Source organism: Astatotilapia calliptera, chromosome 7 (genome assembly GCF_964374335.1).
Source record: "Astatotilapia calliptera chromosome 7, fAstCal68.1, whole genome shotgun sequence".
Classification (NCBI taxonomy): domain Eukaryota; kingdom Metazoa; phylum Chordata; class Actinopteri; order Cichliformes; family Cichlidae; genus Astatotilapia; species Astatotilapia calliptera.
This window is the reverse complement of record NC_137428.1, coordinates 16,936,644-16,958,602: the sequence shown is the minus strand read 5'-3', so window position 1 is coordinate 16,958,602 and position 21,959 is coordinate 16,936,644. Positions and strand designations below refer to the sequence as shown.

Genomic DNA, 21,959 nt, shown 5'->3' with positions numbered 1-21,959 from the left:
AGTTAAAATATATATTTAGAATTTTAATAAATGACAAATTAAAAAGGCATGAACATTTTTTTGTATCAAAAAAATATCGAACCGTGACACCAAAGTATCGAACCGAACCGTGAATTTTGTGTATCGTTGCACCCCTACTGGATACGTGTAGACACAACACTGGTTCATCCCTTGAGTTAAGTGGCTTAAGAAACATTTCTGTGCAATGGGCAGGTACAAAAAAAGCCCGAGAAGAAAAAGAAGAAAGTCTGTCTCCTTGGAAACATTTTTTAAAGAGAAGAGGGATAATTCATGACTTCTGTACAGTACCACAGCATCAAGTTTTAGTAAATTATATTTGGGACTAATTGTTTCCTTGACACACCCAAAAATATATATATACAGAATAATATACAACTATACAAAATTCTGTGCATAACATACTATGATTGCTATCAGTTCCAACAACAATAGAGAGCCTTTAATGAGCATGGTGCTTATAAGAAACTCGCAATTATAAATAATTGACCTGAGGAAGCAAAAAACTGCTTTCATCATGTATTTTTACAAAACAGGTCAAAGTGACGGAGTTGAACCAGAACATTACTGAATGTATGCAGCTGTGTTAAACATCACCAGAGCCGAACATTTCATTCCCAGATGTTTTAATCACTTTCAAAGAAGTGAGTTAAAATGTAGGAAGGATAGTAACAGGAGTCTATTTTGGAAAGCGCACGTAGAAGCAGTTGGACAACGAGTGGACTCAACAGCAAGACTGAAAGCAAGTACGTATTTTCAGCACATGGGGAAGAGCAGAGCAGTGGACTGGCAAAAGTATAGAGAACAGGTTAGTGGTGTTTCCAGTGAATCTGAAGAAATTCAATGAATTGTGCTTAGTAAAAGAAAATAAAGAGCAGGGCCTTCCACACAAATGTGCAGTGAGATAACTTATTTGTCCTCACACCACTTTTATAGAAACATAAAAGAAGGAAACGACAGCCTCCCAACACATTTCCACAATGCTTCACAGGGATTATAAACTGAGGAAGGCAGATTTTCTGACTGATCCTTTAAAAACACTTGGAGAGACTTTACTGGCACGGCACTCAGCCAAAGAGACCGGAGACTAATATGAAAAGTGTCAATCAAAGCAGCAGTGAAGCAGCAGAAAACACGCATACAAACTCAAACTCTCTCAAGCTCTCGGGATTCCCCACCAGATCAGTGGGGGAAGAAAGTACATGTACTTGTATAACTGGACAAAAATAATACTACGGGTAAAAGAAAAAGCCTGTATTTGTTTCTGTTTGCACATACTGGCTCCATATGGGGAGGTTCGTGATGCTTCTAAATTATGCCGAGGAAAAACGGGCTCGGATTTCTCCGCTAGTAATCTCACATCAATAAACAGCTGCTAGCAGTGACCTGCACTGCTTGGGAGGTCAAAGAGGCATTCCCAGATTTTGTTGTCTTTCTTACTTTATTTATGTAGTAAATGCAAGCAGAGAGTCTTACAGTTGATATTGTGTGAAAAGAGTCATTTCTATTATAAGAATAACCACCTTTCTTAATGAGCATTTTTTATAATACCTGTGTTTATTTGTCAGGTGACTTGAAGGATTATATATATTTTTTATGTCTGCGGGTGTCGTGATTGACAGTAGACAGAGCATAACATCTTTGCGTGCTATGAAAGAAGCTCAGCTGCAATAAACAAATAAAAAACACAAAAAGAAAACCCAATAACAGTGCTGAGCTTATTGTGATGGATTATGGTGCTCTGTGGATGATGTTTTTCTTCCTGTACACGAAAACTGCGTCCATGTGAATAAATCTCAGATAATTTTCTGTCTACATTTCCCGTTCTTCAGATAGATTTCTTAAAGTTCAGCATCCACACACATAAATGTCTAGACAAACAGTCAAATCTTTTCTTCTTCTGCTTCTTACAACAACAACAATGTATGTGGGAATGAAAGTGAATCAGACGGCTTGGACAGACACAGCCAGAGGCTAAATTACTGCTGGAGTCGCACTTTCAAATTCAAATTTTATTTGTCACGTACACAGTCATACACAGTACGATATGCAGTGAAATGCTTAGACAACTGTTCGTGACCTAAAGAAAAAATGAAAAGGCTATGAATAAGAATAAATGAATAAATATGAAAATTAAAATGGGTAAATTTAACTAGGAAGGAATAAAATAAAATATAAAAATTAAAGTTAAAAAGTGAAATAACTGTACAACACAAATTAGACTGAAGGGTAAATTTAACTGGGAAAGAATAAGATAAAATATATAAATTAAAGTTGAAAATAAAATAACTGTACAACAAATAACACAATACACAGTATAGAAATATATAAGAATGTATGAAGAAATATCAGAGATCAGGGCCCTGTGCTTCGTACGTCGCTTACTACATCCAAGATCAAATGAAACATCCAAGACCAAATCATCGCGCTAACTCTGAGCTCGCTATTCCGGTTCCCCGAACACACCTGTTGTTGACGATTAGTATAGCTGGATGAAGTAATGTGAGATCACTGGGTGGCCCAACAGGGGCTACGCATCGATAGTAGAAACATTGATCGGCAACCCTTTGATTGGTCGGCGAAAATGTCGAAGGAGCGCGCTCGGTATTTTTCGGCAGCAGAGCAAGAACTCTTGAGTGAGGGATTTCAGGAGTTTCAGAGTTTAATTAAAACGCAAGGGAACACTGCAAAGGCTGCAAAAGCAAGGAGAGAGGGCTGGCAGAAAGTTGCTGACAAATCAAACTCGTAAGTAATTCAATAATAACAATAATAATGGAGTGGATTTATATAGCGCTTTTCAAGGCACCCAAAGCGCTTTACAATGCCACTATTCATTCACTCTCACATTCACACACTGGTGGAGGCAGCTACGGTTGTAGCCACAGCTGCCCTGGGGCAGACTGACAGAAGCCAGGCTGCCATATTGCGCCATCGGCCCCTCTGGCCAACACCAGTAGGCGGTAGGGTAGATTTATCATATCACACCATATTATCCAATATTACATTACATTATATTATATTATAATATGTTATATTATATCCCCTTTCACATTAGAGCCACAACAGGACCCACTAGAACATGGGAACAAGTAAAAGTGAAATATAAGAATATTCTACAGAATGGTAATATTTATCACTTATATTGCTTGTCGTCTCTTGGAAAGAGACCCTGGAATACTCTGTTTGTTTGTTCATAACAGCAACCAAGAAAAGGGCAGAGCAAAAAAAAAGACAGGTGGTGGTCCTGCACCCCCTCGTCAACAAGTTGGTTAAGTGAATAATACCCTCACGGGAAAATCAATATCTCTCTATGAGCACACTGTCGCGCTGAGCTAAAGGATCCTGTCTGTCCCGCAATATACGCTGAATTCTGAAAACTCTCCTTATCAATCTTGCACCTTCCGCAATGGGTTGCTCGCGTAAATGGACAGGACATGGCTGCGACAGACTTCCCAAATCCACCTTCGCTTTTATAGCCGTGGTCTCTCATCTTGATTACACGAAGTAATTTACAATTACTACTCTGAAATATGAATTACATCTGTAATAATCACATACATGTAATAGAATATTAATAGTACATTTCGCTTTTTTAGGAAATGACCTGTATGTATCTGTGTGACATCAATAAAAGGATCAAGTGCTGCATTATCTTTAGTTACATTGATGTTATTTATTTATGGTGAAACAGTGGTGGAATATCGCTGTTGCTTTCGTATGAATGACGCGGACATACCTGCGTGGCCGCGATCTAATCCTGTTTACATAAAGTAAACCTGCTCCCCAGCAGGTTTACGCTTACGGCTCTGTTGCTATGACAGCAAGTCCCGGATGGGCTTCGGGGAACCGAACGATCCAGGATCACGCGAAATCGTCAACAATCTCATCCAGCTAACTCAGCGCGGTACGAAGAACAGGCCCCAGGCCCACCACGACGGTGTCGTCAGCAAACTTGATGATGGTGGTGGAGCTGGTAGTGGCCACACAGTCATATGTGTGCAAAGAGTACAGCAGGGGGCTCAGAACACACCCCTGGGGGGCTCCAGTGCTGAGAGTGGTGGAGGCTGAGACATGTCCGCCCATCCTTACTGACTATGGTCTGCCAGTTAGGAAGTTGGAGATCCACTGACACATAGATGAGCTGAGTCTGGAGGGAATTATGGTATTAAATGCAGAGCTGTAGTCTATGAAGAGCATTTTAACATAATTCCCCCTTCTAGTGTCCAAGTGAGTAAGTGATGTGTGGAGGAGATGAGAGATGACATCGTCTGTGGAACGATTTGGACGGTAAGCGAACTGTAGTGGGTCCAGTGTGTCTGGTAGTGAGGAAATGATGAAGTCTCTGACCAGGCGTTCAAAGCACTTCATCACTACTGAGGTGAGGGCTACAGGGCGATAGTCATTGAGAGAAGCAGGGTGGGGTTTCTTCGGGACAGGAACAATGATGGACTCTTTGAAGCATGTGGGGATCACCGACTGAGATAAGGAGATGTTGAATATCTCAGTGAACACAGGAGCTAGCTGGTATGCGCAGTCTCTGAGGATACGACCTGGGATGCCGTCTGGTCCTGCTGCTTTCCTGGTGTTCACTCTCTTGAAGGCTCTCCTTACTTCATGCTCGGAGATGACGACCACGTTTCCGGTGCTGGCAGTATCTTCCTGTCTGCAGCCGTTAGCGCCGCTAGCACTAGCATCGTTGGAGTCCTTCCTTAGCTGCAGCCTCGAAGCGAGCATAGAAAGTGTTCAGCTCGTCTGCCAGAGTCACGGCCGCGTTCGTCATACCGGTTGTTGGTGCTTTATAGTCCGTTATTGTCCTTAGTCCCCGCCACAGGCTCCTAGAGTCACTCTGTTGGAGTTGTGACTCTAGTTTCCTCCCGTAGCGCTGCTTCGCCTCTTTCACCGCCTTCCGCACGTTATATGACGCGGCTTTGTACGGGTCCATGTTCCCCGTCATGAGTCCCGTGTTGTAGGCAGTGGTGCGGGATCTCAGAGCGTCGCGGATGGTTTTATCCACCCACGGCTTCTGGTTGGGAAACGTTGTGATAGTCTTTGTCTCCACGGTATCATCCGCTAGTTTCCCGATGAATCCCACAACCGCTTCCGTAAACACGTTGACATCATCATCGGAGCGGTTTCTGAACATGTCCCAGTCTGCGTCGTCGAGTGCGTCCTGTAACGCGGCCACTGATTGATCCGTCCAGCGCACAACCTTCCTCTGAACCGGAACTTCCTGTTTCAGCCTTTGTTTGTATTTTGGCATGAGGAGGATGGCGGCGTGATCGGATTTGCCAAACGGGGGGCGGGATTGTACCTTGTAGCCGTCCTTGACCGTAGTGTAGCAGTGGTCCAGTGTCCTTTCACCTCTAGTGGGGCAGGTGATGTGTTGATAAAAGTTCGGCGCTGCGCGTTTGAGGTTGGCACTATTAAAGTCCCCCGTCTGGTGCTGTGTGAGTGCCTCATGCAGCTCGCATAAGGCGGTGACCATGTCCGCTTGTGGTGGAATATAAACGGCACTTATAATGACCGATGTAAATTCTCGAGGTAGATAAAAAGGACGACACATGATGGACAGTAGTTCCAGATTTGGTGTGCAGGAGCGTGTGAGAGGAACAACGTTCGCACTGTTGCACCAATTGTTGTTCACCATTAAACACACGCCGCCTCCCCTTGACTTCCCCGAGTCCCGTGTCCTGTCCATGCGGTGAACCGAGAAGAACTCGACCGGCTGGATGGCGTGGTCCGGCACCGCTGGGTTCAGCCATGTCTCGGTGAAGCAGAGGAGATTGCAGTCCCGAATGTCTCTCTGGAACTTTATCCTGGCCCTGAGGTCATCAAGCTTGTTCTCCAGTGACTGGACGTTGGCGAGCAGGATGCTAGGCAGAGGTGTGCGGTGTGCACGAGCTCTCAGCCTGTTCCTGACGCCGGCCCGTTTCCCTTGAGGCTGTCCTTTGTTCTCCCTCAAGATCTCACTCAGCCAGCTCGGATCCGGAGTTAAAAACTTCGAATTGTGAGTACATTGTATACCAATAGAAACAAGAGTGTCTCTGTCATACCTAATGTACCCAATGGTGATGATTTTGCCGATTTAGAAACGCTGAAAACTAACTTAAAAAACAAAGACACTTTTTTTGTGATGGCATATCTTGTGTTTCAGTATGGCTGACCATAAAATAGAGATGCTGTCATTAACATCTGTTTTTTAAAAAGAGCTGCACTTTCATTAAGCAGCGATTTGGTATAGGCTAATAAATGTGTCCTGATAGCCAAACGCTAACAGTGACTCCGGGGCGACTACTCAAAAGACCTTCAATCCAAAGCGTGTGATGGTCTGATAGCATGAATATAAAGACACTATAGATAATTTTACTCTTAATGTTACTCCTACAGAGGCATAGCTGACATGTCTGTGAAAGCAATCAATCATAGATCTGTGCTTTCAAATGCAACGCCGTGTAAGCAGCACTTCTAAACCAATTCACTCCTGGAGAATTTTCATTGGGGTTCCTTTTCAGGGACCCAAAAGACAATCTCTGAAGCTTTTTGCTTTCCATTTGTAGTGATATCTGTCAGTCATGTCTGAGTGAGATTTGGCCTTTTAAAAATCTATCTGATAGTGGGACTGTAAGCAGTGTGCCATGCAGAGAACAGGAAATCTAGATCCAATTCTCAGTTAACCATTATCCAGGATCTGTTGACTAATATGAGAAGTCTAGTAACACTGGCAGTTAATGTTATCTTTGTTGGCATGAAAAATCAACATGAAGAACACACCTGGTTATGGTTCAAGCCAATGACAGCAAACCTGAAGGTTGAACGGATAATGTAAGCATCTGCCAAATACTGATTAGAGAATGGAGTGACAGCGGAGTTCACTGGAAATGGGAGAAATGTGAAAACAAAATATAGTATGAAAAGAACAAAAAGTGGCTGCAGCGGACACGTTTCATTGTTTTAACACTTAGTTTCACTTTAGCGCTTTTTACGTTAAAACCTCACTCTTCTCTGCACTTGGCTTAAGAATCAATAACAGCACAAGCACGAGTGGCCCACAGACCTAGTTGTACCACACACTTTGAGGAAAACCCAAAGCTCACAGTAAAAGAATGGATGGGTGTGATGACAGACAATATTTTGGTGCTTCTGGTAAATTTTGTGGATATTCAGGCCAAGACTTTGGGCCAGTGATTTAGACGTTGCATTCTGGCAAATGTGCTCTCGCCAAGGACTGCTTACTTTCATGGAGCCACAGCCCGCTCAAACTTTACTGGACTATAGATGATGAGCTACAAGCTCACCACAAACCCAAACCAGAAAGCTTCCAATACCATAACCTTATGTTGCCTGCCAACAGGTTTTACATGTTCATACACAAATATTAGCTTACAGAGATTATTAGTTTAGTAACTGAGCAGGTGTTGATTTTGTTTTAGAAATGCGTATTAAGTTTGTTCCTTATTACGTCCCTAAGCCATGGAAGGACAGAGAGCAGATCCATTGAAACACTCGCTCATGTTGCACACTATATGGCTTTGCATTTGCACTTTAACCACAACGTTCCCAGCTTTATGTCTAAATCAATATTTCCTTTTAGCATGTCTGCAGTTTTGCTGATTAGTCAAAAGGTGGATCATCTGAATAATACCAAACCTCAGATAACAACATACGTGTATCAGACATGTGTTTGTGCAGCTGTTTGTGTTTTTTTGTTTTTTGTTTAGCTAATAAGATTTTTAATGCATTTCTCCATAGTCACAAAAAACATGTGGCTGCTACCCACAATAACTGTTTGTTACCATGGCAATAGCAATTTAAACACCAGTGCTTCCAACATAGACACTCCCGTGTTCACATCAGGAGTACCTTACATAGCACATCTGTGGTAATGAAGTGGAAGCCAGTTGGCTTTGTTTACAGGCCCCAGCAACAGTCTGCTTACAGGAAGCTGCAATAAATGATACATAAAATCCATTTTGTTGATTTTCTGGCCCATAGCACAAAGTTCTTGATATTTATATATTAAATCAAAAATAAACTGGCAAACTCGAGCTCACTATAGGTGCTTTCTAATCAGTTAAGCGTTATACAGCTGATAAAACATTTCACAGTCCCTGTGTCAGAGCAGACCAAATGGATGAGAAAAACGTCAAACAAAAAGAACAGGAAAGGTGTCAAAATACGCAAAGCCAAAACATTTCCGTGGACCAAATGCTCAGTAAATGTTGGCATGTTTATACAAATGTAAGAAAAAGTATGACTGTCTGAGTAAATCCCCTCTACTAAGCAGCATTGTACCTTTGTGGTTTCTGTTAGTGTGCTAGCAAGTGTTTGCGTTGGGAAGACAGAGGAAGAGAGCGAGTGTTGTGGGCTGTATTTGTGCTGGTGACTGTTTGTATGTTCAGTGAAGGTGTCAAATCACTCCGAGCTAACAGTGAAACAGCTGTAGAACGCTCAGGTTCTCATGGAGGATGAAAGGAAGGAAGGAAAAACAAGAAGAACAACACGATCAAAAGCAGCTGTATGGATATTTGTTCCCGAGCCTTTTTGTTCGCTTTATTTTGGAACACCTCGCATGTGTGTGGTATCTGCTCCTCTGTCTGGAAGAAGCTCTGGATCATTATCAAGTACTCGTTTCAGGATGAAGTTGAGGAATTTCAAACTTGGGTGTGATGTTTAGCGAGCCTCTGCTAAACCAGCACAAAGTGATTCCTGTAACAGCTTTGAGAGGGTGTTTGATTGAAAAGCGCTGGTGGTGTATCTGGAGGCATCATGAAATATTCAGAAATTAGATCACAGGAAATGATCAAAATGATCTTATAAAAATGTCTCCAGTGCACAAATATGCCCACACAGAAAAGATTACACTTTAGTGTCATCCAAAACTTCCTAATGTGACTGCCACTTATTTTGTTTAATAAAGTTTAACTTCTACTAGAACTAACCTTAAAAGCAAAAATCTGCCTCATCTAAAGCTTTCTTACAACTTAACAATGGTTGCTGCCCATCATAAAACACCACAGCAAAGTCATGTGTCTTTTGCACACATCTCTGTTTCACACTTCAATATTTTTGTCTCCTTTTCTGTCTTCATTCATTTATTTGCACTGTTTGTATTTATCTGTTCTATTCCTATTGTATATATTAATCGGCATCTGTGGGTGGACAGCAAAGAAAGAATTTCATTGCACAGAGAAATGCCTTTTTTCTTGTGACACATGACAATAAACACTTTGAATCTTGAATGTGTGAGCTAATGACCTACCCAGAACAGGTTTGCCAGAATGGGAAGTTCTGACTCCATTTGCCAGAAATATTACAAAAACAAACAAAAAACCCCCAAAACATAATAAGCTGCAGTGAACCATGATGAGAGCCATTATTCACATATAGAGAAAACTTGGAACAGTGGTGAACCTTCCCATTGTGGAATAGAAGAGTGGGCAACTGTTCCTCCACAGTGATGTTAATTGTCAACGCTTCATTGTGGCACAACCAGTTATTCAGTCTTGGGGGAAATTACTGTTTCTCAGAGGCAGAGCTAGGTTTGCATAACGTTTTTTCCCCTAATATATGAAATCATAATTTAAAAACTGTATTTTGTGTAGTTACTGTTCGTCTATCCATCCGTCCATTCTCTAATGCTTATCCAATTCAGTGGGAATGAGAACACTTTAGCTACAAAAGTTGTATAGTGAAAATCTATTGACAGCCCTAGTTCATACATGTGGAATTCATACACAAACAGAAACATAAAAAGTAAACTGCAGCCTTTTGAAGAGAGAAAGCAAGATGGAAATCAGAGTCTGACTCTTTCCTGTCTCAAAATAACAGAAGTTGGTTACACATACAAGTGTGGGATCAATCTTCCTAGCAAATTCTCCAACAAAACTCCCTGCATAAAGGTGGAAGCAAGTATTTCTTAAAATATTAAACTATTGCTATATTCCCAGCTGTATTACACTCTTCGTAGCTTTTACTATCCTACAAATTTGCCATTAGAGACACAGTGTTCAGCAATATTACCACTGCATATTTAGCACAACCAGTAGCACATTACACTGGGTTCTCATTTCAGAGACAAAGCCATATCTTACAGCAGAAGCCACAGATATAAATGCTGTGTAGAAACCAGCAGTCGCCAGAAGTTTTGGGTGAGAAAATTGGATGGGCCTGCCTCCAAAACCCTTCAGTGTTTTTGCAAAAACTGGAACTATCACCAGAACAGCTACCGGCACAAAACTCATCATAACACCCGATGGAGGCCCTGGCATTCCTTGATAGCTGTACACAAACATACATATTTGGCTGATATAGCAGCAGAAATCAAACTAAAGCAGATTTACAGGCAACAATAATTCAAAAAATAATAACTAGCCAGCTGGAAAGAACAGACTCTTTTCAACAAACTGATAACTCCAGAAGAAAACATGTTCAGAAGGGCTTGTTTTGTGCATATATTCACAAAAGATGAAGTTAAAAGACATGCGTAGACAACAGCATTCACAAGACTGTAGGCGAGACTGAGCCAAATGGCTTTTTAACCTTTCGCATTGTCGGTAAAAAGACTATGACTGACATGGACAGACAACTCATTTAAATTAGGAATAATCGGCTGTTATCCTGTTAAATTCAGATTTTACACTCACTTTTTACAACACACAAATAGCAGATAAAGAGTTGCAACTACACAAACTATTTGCAAATCCAAGATATAAGGATTTTTTTGTAGTTAGACTTTATACTTTGACTTTTCTATTTCAGTAGACTTGCATGCACTGCAAGGCCCCCTTAGTAATATGGCAGCTGAGTTAAAACATTGCTTTAATGAATAGTAGCAAGTCCTGTGGTATCTCCCAAGGATGCACAGATCTGATATTTGGATCAAATATCATTGAGAGTGAGTTGATCTGTGATTCAGACCATTCAGTTCAGTTTTATACTTTGACAACAGCAGCTAGTGTCAGAATTTACGTAGCATGGAAGAAGCTAATGGCAGAATGTCATTGGTTCAGACTGGGACAGGTATTTCACTGTAGCTAAACTAACAGCATCTGTGCATTTGCAAAAGTGGTTTTACTTAACTGCAAACTGCGGGCAAAGTAAGCTGACGAATGAAAAGATCCAGTGATGATGCTGCTGTCTTTCTCTCACTGCACGCTCATTTACTCTCACTCTCATTAATTTTGCTCAGAGACAATATTAAAGAAGCTATAGCTAGCTCAGCCAAACTATTGTTGGTAAGCTTTTGGTAACCTAACGTGCCAATAAAAGTTTTATCACTTCAGCTGTCTCCTGCCAGCTCTACACTTGTGTGAGAAGATCTGAAATAAGACCAGTGCAAATAAATTAAATAAACGCCACGTGCATTTTTTTCTTCTCTGTATTTATCCTGGGTACTCAGTATCAACAAACACCCATAACTAAGAAACTGGTGCTGGATTACTATCCCTAGTACCTCCATGTATACAGTATATCTACTGGGCTGGATTAGCTTAATTAGCCTACTTAGGGTATGCAGCAAAAATAGTTTAGGTCTCTTACAAATATTCCTGAATATGACCTTTATCTTCCATCACAACATTGCCAGGTGGCAAACGTGAGAAACTGTTTGGTTGTTGCTTAAAGTTGAGAATGACCAAACAGTTACTTTGCTAAGCTACAGTTACCATACATACACTATACCCCACATAGCTTGTATTTGTAAAGAAGAGGGTGCTTAAACTTAATTGCATTGTGTAAGATATAATAAAGTGGAAAATAAACATTAAGTAAGAAAGATACTCTTAATGGGGTTTTTTTTGTGGTGTGCTGTGTTTCAACTCCCTTTCTATACACATGGTAAAATCTCTTTTTAGCATTTTTTTTCTAGTAACAATGTAATTGCCTCCTGAATTATTTATTTATTTATTTATAAATGTTATGAAGGTCTTTGTGAAATCTGCAATTCTGTAACACCACAGCAATGTTTTTTCAGATACATGGATGTATGCAGATATATGCTGCATGCAAAATGGATTTCAGTTACACACGGCTATCATGAAACTACTGGAAATATCCAGTACAGATATATATATATGTGTGTGTGTGTGTGTGTGTGTGTGTGTGTGTGTGTGTGTGTGTGTGTGTGTGTGTGTGTGTGTGTGTGTGTTTTATTCACAGATCTAATGAGTGGTCACATAAATAAGTATGCAAATACACAATTCAATAATGACAGAGAAATATAAACCAGGTGTGTGTATGTGACAAAATGGCCATATTTTGTCCTCCTGTCTTGAGTTTTATGCATTTGGCCCCAGGTGAGGCTAAATCAGAGCCAGCAAATCTCACGAAGACGACAAATGTGACAGCATCAAAGACAGGATGTGCCCATTTTCCCCATACATTTGTCTGTTTTCCATAGCTGTGTAAGACTGAATGCAAAAAACAAGGCTCCACTTCTCCTCAACACAACATTACTTAAGGGCTATTATTAAGTATATTTACACATGCAGACACAGGCATGTCTGTGGGTAATCAAACATAGCTCTTTAAAATGACATTAGTGTCTGCTCTTCTGCTCAGTAAAACTGCGTATGGGATTTTGTTGTGAAACAAACCCCCTACTCTCATTTTTCCTAATTTATTTTGTTTTATTTTCCAATCACATAACTGATTGATATAAGAACAATTACCACTGCCCGCTCTACCTCCCAGGCAGCCGCTGTGCTGCAGGCTTCACTAATGAATGTAATTTAAGTGTTATAGAGGATGCGGTTTCATATTGGTGATGGATGGTGGTGCGTGGGGGCCTATTTTGTGTTGTAGTGGAGGTGTATTAATCATTATTAAAGACGACTTAAATGCTTTCCCCATGCACCAAGGTGATTAGGACTCCTGGGTGGACAGTGTGTGTAGCACTGAGGGGACTGCTGCTGGTAGTTTCCATAATGAAGTACTTACTCAACCTGCTGCCAAGGGACTGCAGGGTCATGATAAGCTGTTGTAGTCAAGGTGAAGCAGTTTATGGGCATGCTCAAGGGCAAACACAAATATACACATGGCTACATGTGCATGCCAAGACATACAGCAATGCACTGTATGCATAATGTGGAATAAAGTGACACAATCATTAGACAAGAACAACAAAACCTCAGCAAAAATAATTAAGTTTGATATGGCTGCAGCCAGGAGAAAATAAATGCAATTTATTTATTAAGTCTGTTTTGAAAACCAAAGTGAAAAAAATGACTATATGCAGAGTGCCAGCAGAGACTTGGGGACGTTAGTGGAAAACACAGTAATTAGAGAGCTTCAGAGATACTGGTAGGTGAATTTTATTAGCATCAGACAAAGCCTGTCTAACTGTTTTTCTTCATTTTCACAGTCTTTATGCCAAACTAATTTCATGTATTTGTTTTTAAGTTTAGCAAAAGAGCATAATACAAGTTATTAGCATACGGTTGGAATAAAGCAACAGAAACACATTCAGTGCTCACCAATCACTGAACCTGTGGTGATGGCTTTGGCATGTGGTGCCAAACCTAGCAATATTGAAATCATTCTGTTCAGCATTCATGGATAAACTAGTTTACAGAAAATAATGACCCAAACACAGTGAAGCAAAAAGATTTAAAAAAATATAAAGGACAAAGAGGATACCCTGGACAGAGAAAGTTTGGCATCAATGTGTATATACACTAAAAAGCTACTTTCGACTGCTCCCTTATTCACAAAGGTTCGCCACAGTGGGTAGCTCCACGAGTTTGATTCAGCAGATTTTTAACAAGCGAATATGTATATGAACTAAGAGAAGTAATAAGCTCATTGGGACCAGTTGGTGCAGAAAATTAGCAGGAAAAGCACAAAGGGCTGAAACAAAATGAACAAGGATACATGAAATCAAAGGATTACAAAATAGCACAGGAATCAGCTCGGCAGGAATAGTAGCCATAAGCAACCTTACTTTAATTTAGCAATATAACTAAATACATGTGCTTAAACTTTCACCAATCTGTCTGAGAGTGATTACAGTCAGTCCAAGGCTACGTCCACACGTACACGGGTATTTTTGAAAACGGAGATTTTCCGTTTTCGTTTTAAAAAATAATCCCGTCCACACGTAAAGGCAGAAATGAAGGAAAACGCTGCTAGGAACATGCCAAAGCAGCAGGTGGCGCTATATTCCTAACCGTGTAGAAATGTTGGCCAATCAGAAGTCTAGAAGCCTCGGTGGGGAAAAGTAAACAAAGCTGGGGCATAGAAGCAGAACCGAGTCGTATGTTTGGAGGGACAGTAAATGTGTGTGTACATGTAAGCATTCAAACACTGCAGAGAGTACAATTAACAGTAACAGTATTGTACACTGTAAAAACGATAACTAGCAATTGTTGATTTCACTAAAGTTTTTAAATTAAACTGACTTAGAAATAAAACTTTCCATTTACAACCTAAAAAAGCTTGTCTACCCAACAAATTTCTTTCATTGTTGTCCTAACTAAGATTTTCTAGACAGCATAACAAAGATTATCAACTTTTGAGCAGAGTTTCTGAGTCAAGTTGGGAACCAGTGGGAAACCCCGTAGATGACTGGCACATGTGGTCTGAATCAGAATCAGAATCAGAATACTTTATTGATCCCTGGGGGAAATTATTTAAGACAAGACAGACAATACGCTAACTAAGAATAGTACAATATATACATATATATACATACATACATACATAAGTCACTTATAAATAAATAGTTGGAAAAGAAACATGTGTAGTTGTAGCAGCAAACAGTGTGTTAAGTGGATGCGTTGTACAGGGAGATGGCCACAGGCAGGAATGATTTCCTGTGTCGTTCAGTGGTGCTTTTCGGTAATCTCAGTCTCTCACTGAACGAGCTCCTGTGACTGACCAACATGTCATGGAGTGGGTGGGAGGTGTTATCCAACATTGTCTTTATCTTGGACAGCATCCGCCTCTCCGACACCACCTTGAGGGAGTCCAGCTCCATCCCCACAACATTGCTGGCCTTACGGATCAGTTTATTAAGTCTGTTGGCATCTGCGACCCTCAGCCTGCTCCCCCAGCATGCAACAGCATAGAGGATCGCACTGGCCACCACAGACTCATAGAAAATCCTCAGCATTTTCTGGCAGATGTTGAAGGACCTCAGTCGCCTCAAAAAATAGAGACGACTCTGGCCCTTCCTGTAAAGTGCTGTGGTGTTTTTAGCCCAGTCCAGTTTATTGTCAATGTGTACTCCAAGGTATTTATAGTCCTCCACAATGTCAACACTGACCCCCTGGATTGAAACAGGGGTCAAGTGTTTCCTGGTCTTCCTGAACAAGTTTGAACTAAACCAAACGGACTTTCAACTGAGCCTGAGCAGACCTGAGCTGTGTGATAGTGGTTTACCATGTGTTCTAGACTAAAAACCTCCTAAGAAAATTTGAACCATCGTGGCTAGATTTGGATGTAAAATGCAATTTTTCGACCATTGAGGATTTTCACTTCTGCAGTTTTGGACAGGTGCTGGAGCTGCCGACCATTTACCCTAGCAGGTAAGCTAACTACATGTGTTACTAAGATTTTCTACAAGCGCCTAGGCTGCATCCTCCTGAGGACCCAGGAGGATGGAACTAGTAAAACACTGAAAAAGGCCAACTATAGCATTTTTAAGTTATCTAAGTGACTTAATTGACCCCCCCTTGGCTAGCTATCGAGCTGGTGGGTAACAGACGTCTCCGAAAGCGTCGGAGCACTTTTGCAAGTATATGTTGTCTTAATAAACTGAACAGATATTAGCAATTTACACAGCTACATTAACGCCTGAAAATATCTTAAAAGTTTATTTTGTGACCCAGAAAGAGTAATATTAAAACTAATTCCACAGATAGAATTTGCACATGCGCAATAAGGATCGGGGAGTCCGATCCGTAACTTTTTTCTCTCGTTTTTTTTCTACATTATATTGAAATGTTTCAATATTGCAAACATTTTAAGAGATGCTTATTATAAGGAGGACTTATTTCTCGGACACATTTAGAGGAGTCCACTATGAATTTGGGCAGCCTTCGTCGCGCCGCTGTGTCGTAATCGGGCTACAAGCAGCCTCTGAAGGTTTTAGCTCAGAGAAAGACTTCAGTAGATTCATTGCTGGACATCTCTATAATGACTTTACTGTGAAATGGGAAAATGTTGTATTTTGTTTCTTTCGAAGGCAAAAAAAAGAAGATGTTTACTTTATAATAAACTTATTAGTTATCTTAGCTAAATTTTATTTTCACAAATGCAAATACAGTAACAAAAAACCTAATTTTAAACATTACTATAATGATGTTTTATGTTACATAAAATTGATTAGTGGATCACTTAACAAAAAGGCTATGAAAACTATTACCATTTGTAGTAATTACAAATTATTTGAATGTATGTAATTCTTTGTATTACACCCCCTGGCATATGTTAATTTTGTTCTGATTGTATACATGTTCTGTATACTGTTTCTTAATAAAGTTTAATATTAAAAAAAAAAAAGGTTTTAGCTCAGAGTAGTGGCCAGCGCAAAAAGTAATGTTTAATGTTAAACACTCTGAAATTCAGACAGACATCACTAAATGACGGTATCTCACACTGGCTTTTTACAGCACTTCTGCCATGGTAAAACTTATTAGCTTATTACCCGTTTTGTAACCAGTTTCAATTAGGGCTGAACGATATAACCGCAAAGGCTGCGATTATACTCTGGACATGTCCAAATTCATGGGCTGCATCCTCCTGAGGCCGCATTTGTAGACCGATTACGTCACAGCGACGCGCCGAAGGCTGTCCAAATTACTACCATATCCCAGAATCCATAGCGCGGCCCAGCCAAACTCCAGTTTCCAACAATGGCGGCCGCTACTAAGTTTTAAAATTACTCATACTAATCTTTCTGGGTCACAAAATAAACTTTTAACATATTTTCAGGCGAGAAAGTAGCTGTGTAAACATCAAATATCTGCTCGGTTTATCAAGATATCCCATATTTGCAAAAGTGCTTCGACGTTTTCAGAGGCGTCTGCTACCCACCAGCTCGACAGCTAGCCGGGAGCTCGAGGGTTACTGATGCGGCCGAGAACGGCACAACTCCCGGCACATCATTTTCAGATCACCGCGGAGTTTCGCTGCTCGGGTTAAACGTAATATATAAGTCACTTAGACAACCTAAAAATGTTATTGTTGGGCTTTTTTCAGTGTTTTGTTTGTTCGTGAGTAAATCGGTTTGGCTGAGATTAAAGTTATTAGATTAGATAAAATAAAACTTTATTAATCCCCCGGGTGGGTTCCTCCTTGGTTTTCACACAGCTGACTAAACGTCAAACAGAAAACTGATTAAACAGAAGTATGAGACAGTCGAGAATTTACACCAGTGTCTGGTTATATTTTAGATCGCAAGAAGCAGACGGCCGAGTTTATTAAACTCCACCGAGACAGCGGTGACGCTAATCAGAACTAGACCGTCCAATTTCACGCCTTTAAATTTTAAAGGCGTGTTTGTGTGTGTGTTTATACAATTGCTATTATGTTTGCACTTTATGTGTAATGTTACTGACTGCAGAGATCAGTAAGATGTGTGTATTTTTTATTTATTAGTTTTATTTATTTAATATTATTTTTTTAATTGAATGACTGTCTAGTAGTTCACAGATGTCGAAAAACTGAGTGTGGTAAAGCCACTGATTTTGTTTATGTATATTTCTGCAATCTGCACATTGTACTGACTTTCATTTTAATGTTTACACCAGGGTTCCTTGTCAGCACTTTATGCTCAGATGTTTGTAAGCTAAAAATAAACTATTGTGTATGTTCAAATATACTGTTGTGATTGAAGAAGTTAAATAAAAATGTCAGTCATCAATTCATGCATCACCTCATGTCATCATAACAGAGGTCTGTCTTCCAGGAAAGAACAGTTTAAAATTAATGTAATATAGTATTGGCCATACTATATGATGTATTGCTTGTCTTTGTTTAATAATACAGAAGACAAAGACCTTAAAAAATAATCGCATATCGCATCGCAATATTGGGGCAAAAAATCGCAATTAGATTATTTTCCATAATCGTTCAGCCCTAGTTTCAATGTTATCTTTGCATGAAAACGTTATGTTAACCTTGACAACAAACTGGGCCAAGCACGCGTTGTCATGGAGACTCTTTCATGGGTCGGTGTAGGATATGTGCGCCAATTATATGACAGTGATATAAGTAACTTGCATATTGTCTAATATTTGTCTAATATTGTTTTTTCACTTTTTCAATAGTCACCGTTTATCCGGTGCAGCACTGTTACTTTAAAGTAATGTTTAAAGCTGACTTGACAGTTTGTCAGCTGGTGTAAGATTGCCTAATGTACTGTAAGTTAATGTCACACGCAAATTAAAGTTGTACTTCATGCTCTGTATTATAAGATTGCTACATTTTCAGAGCTTTTTACATAATGGGGAAGGAGACAATATTAAAGGAATGATTGTGTGTTGTTGATGTATACTGTGTTACAGATAGTATTAATTTTTCTATAGTTATTGCATTTTTTTTATCATAGTAACAAAAAAATGTTTGAATTCAAGCTTGCATTTATGTTACATGTCATGTATGTTATCAATCATATACTTGATATAGTAGACAAGTGGTCATATGTAAGTTAATATGATTCCTTACATATTTTTTTCATGATGTCTCTGGTTTTGGCTTGTTGATGTATTCAGCTCCTGCATCTATGGATTCCTTCTGTGTGTTAGATATGGATGTTTTATCCCATTGCAAAAGTGCTTTTGGCAAAATTGACTATGTCTCTTGTGTTTCAGGGGTGGAGTTCATGCAGTGCCGATTTTGCAAATTCACAAGCTCCAGTCAAGAGACTCTTTTGAAACATTTCCGCCTTCATCACGGACAAGGTGCACATTGGCCATGCATTCACACAGACTTTGTATGTGTATTTAAAACACCTGGAGCATTACGATCACACCTCTCAAGGTCACACTCAATAGTAAAAATCCACAAAAATTCCACATTTCAGTGTGAACATAATATATATTTGCATATTGATACTGTTTTTTGTGGAGGGTGTTTCTATTCCTGTGCAAAATGTGTATTCATGAGAGATTTTTGAAGTAGGTTTTGCGGTTGATAACACAGTCAGGCATATAACATGGTGCAGACTGTACAAGGCAGCTACCCAGAAATTTTCTGTGCTGAATAAATGGCAATATTTTGGTTATTGTCTTGTTTAGATATCTGAAGAATTTCATCGGATCACAAGCAAAGACCTCCTGGGGACGTTCAATGCATCCCTGGACAAATTTGTGCCTGGCCTGCTGAAACTATACCGGTCTAAGAAGGGAGCTCTTGGTGAGGAGATGGAAGACATCTTGGATAAACTTGATGAACAGGTAAGTGCTCCTTTACCTGACATTTTTAGAAGAGAGTATACCTTTGTCATAACAGAAAAAAATGTTGGCTTCAGCCAAAACACATCAATGGAAATGAATGTCATCAGTCATTACTTTGTTTTTATTTGGCGGTATTTTATTTAATTTGTAAAAAGAAAGTAAAATTGTTAAAATGGTGTTTTGTTTTTTTAAGTTTTACATGTTGCTGGGCCTGATCTGTATTTTATTTTCATTACTATAAGAGTTCTGATTTTGCATTGTGTGTAGGTACACCACGTTACTATACTAATTTAAATGTCTGTTTTCCACTGAATACTCTTTAGACATCTGACATTGTGTCCCACCAAAAGACAGCAGCACTGAGAGGCCTGCCCATTTTCCTCGGAGAGGATGCAACACAGGTTTTCCTGAAGTGCTTAGTAAGTACAAAAAAGTAATGCAAGAAAAACTAGTTGCTATGAGATGTTTTTAAAAGATGATTTAATCCAAAATGGAAATGTACACTTCCTCAGTGCAGTCCAGATAATTTTATGGTGAGGATTGCAGTTGTCATAACTCTCGCTGCTTTTTTTTCTGCTGAGGAGCACCTGGGCATTGTTAGTGGGTGTTCAACAGCAGAAAATATTTTTGTACAAAACTCATCACAGGGTTGGTTGGTGAAAGATATTGTGCCGTTAATTAAAGGAAAATAAGCTTTTTCTTTTTAAAACCTCCATGAGTCAAATGAGCATCATGGTATAGAGGTTAAAGTTAAGATCTTTAGAAATGTATTTTGTCTTTAATTTTTCTTAGCTTTCAATAATTCATATTTTACTTTTCTTCTCTTCAGGACACTGACATTTTGGAACCAGTGTTGAACGGTGCATCAGTTGCCATCCTCACCATCCTGCAAGATGACGATGCCGATACATCTGTGCGAGAACATGCTGTTGTGTTGGAAGGGGACATCGTGCTACATAACATTCCAGACCTCTCTACTGCCTTGGCATACCTCTTTGGCCTTCTGTATGCCCTCAACATTGATTATCCAAAGCAGATGAGTTTACCTTTGAAGCAATTCAGGGCATCTTTTTTGAACTCGGTGGCTCTCGATGCTCACAGCGCATAAGGTCTCTAAAAACAAAGCTTTTGCTGTGACTGTTAACGGGGAAGCCAGACATGAGTTTAACTTGTTCTTAAACATGTTCAAGTGCATTGTAGAGTCATGTAAAAAAACAAAACAAAACCCAGTAGTTCAACCCATTTCCCTCTATATAATCGTTCATTTTACCTGATAGTTCACTGTTCATTGATGGTAACATTTCTAATAACTTTTGACTTCTGTAGTTCATCATAGTGAGCCCATGTAAAATGTCAGTGTCTGGGTACAAAGGCAATTGTTTGTTGCACTACCCTATTTAGTGTGCAATAGTTAAGTTAAGCTTTTACAGGACAGTCAGGGTGTGAACGTGAATGACTAAGCTGCTGGACACTTTTCTTTTTTTCTGGACTCTGGAATTTTAATGTCTCTGCTGGGGTGCTCAAAGCACCCTAAAGAAACTGGCAACACGTTTTTTTCTGTTTGTTTGCTTTTTTTACAGAAATTCACCCCACTGCCCATGACCTTCTGAAATATACTGAAAGCACTGTTGAAAAAAATAAATACGTTTTTACATAACATTCAGTTGTGCTTTGTTTTATTCTATATCTGTTTGAGTGTTTTTTCAAGTACGATAACAGCATACATTTTTCTTTATTAATATTGGTAAATTTTCAACTCACTGGAGTAAGAATTGTATGATTATTCAACAAGAATATCTGTGTTTGGTGAATTTAGGAATACATGGCCTTGGAGGGAATGATTGTATGTTAATTCAACAGGAATATCTTTGTTTGGTGAAGGCAGAAATACATGGCATTGAAACCAGAATTTCTTTGTTAGACTTACAGGATTATCCTAATTAGGTGAACAAGTAGATCCAAGTTGGCAGAACATGAAAATATTAGTTAAGTCAACTACAGTTGGCAGAAGTTGAGAAAACTCAAAAATCTCTTGCATCATGTTGCCTTGAAATTTTAAGTTTTCTCAACTTTTTCTTTTTTACAGTGTAGAAATTCATTTCACCGAAACAATAACGTGGCGCACAGTGTGACGTCAAAAAAGGCGCACATCTTTGACGCTGCGTTTTCTCTGTTTTTCTCGTCCACACGTAAATGCAAAAACTGAGTTTTAGAAAATATCCACCCTGGCCGGAGTTTTTAAAAATCTCCGTTTTCAGTGACCAAAAACGCCGTTTACATGTGGACGAAAGGTGCAAACGCATAGAAAAATCTGCGTTTTCAAAAATACCCGGGTACGTGTGGACGTACCCCAAGTCGTATCACAAGTGTTGAATACAACTTGCTTCCCACCAGGAGACCTGTGCAATCTAAAGATGATTAAGGCAACCACCAATTTTTCCAAGTCATAAGGATGTAAGCCTTACTCCACTGTAAATGAGTCATAAGGTGCTAGCTGCAAAAAATTACAACATGAATGTGATGTAAAAACGTCTGTGGCTGAGG

At 39.6% G+C, this 21,959-nt stretch overlaps 1 protein-coding gene across 1 annotated transcript; it reads left to right on the top strand.

Moving 5' to 3' along the window:
* Nucleotides 1–18,979: 18,979 nt before the first annotated feature.
* On the top strand, nucleotides 18,980–21,074 carry LOC113036687 (uncharacterized). Its single transcript, XM_080304149.1, has 4 exons — nucleotides 18,980–18,999; nucleotides 19,257–19,415; nucleotides 19,739–19,834; nucleotides 20,245–21,074. Exons 2-4 carry the CDS (start codon nucleotides 19,383–19,385, stop codon nucleotides 20,521–20,523), a joined length of 408 nt encoding a protein of 135 aa, XP_080160275.1. The 5' UTR covers nucleotides 18,980–18,999; nucleotides 19,257–19,382; the 3' UTR covers nucleotides 20,524–21,074.
* Nucleotides 21,075–21,959: the final 885 nt, after the last annotated feature.

What these genes read in the sequence shown, in the direction of transcription:
- LOC113036687 (XM_080304149.1), top strand. Translation starts at nt 19,383, where the DNA reads ATGGAAGACATCTTGGATAAACTTGATGAACAG. An exon ending in TGGATAAACTTGATGAACAG is followed by an intron (nt 19,416 to 19,738) that starts GTAAGTGCTCCT and finishes AATACTCTTTAG; the next exon opens with ACATCTGACATTGTGTCCCA. An exon ending in AGGTTTTCCTGAAGTGCTTA is followed by an intron (nt 19,835 to 20,244) that starts GTAAGTACAAAA and finishes TCTTCTCTTCAG; the next exon opens with GACACTGACATTTTGGAACC.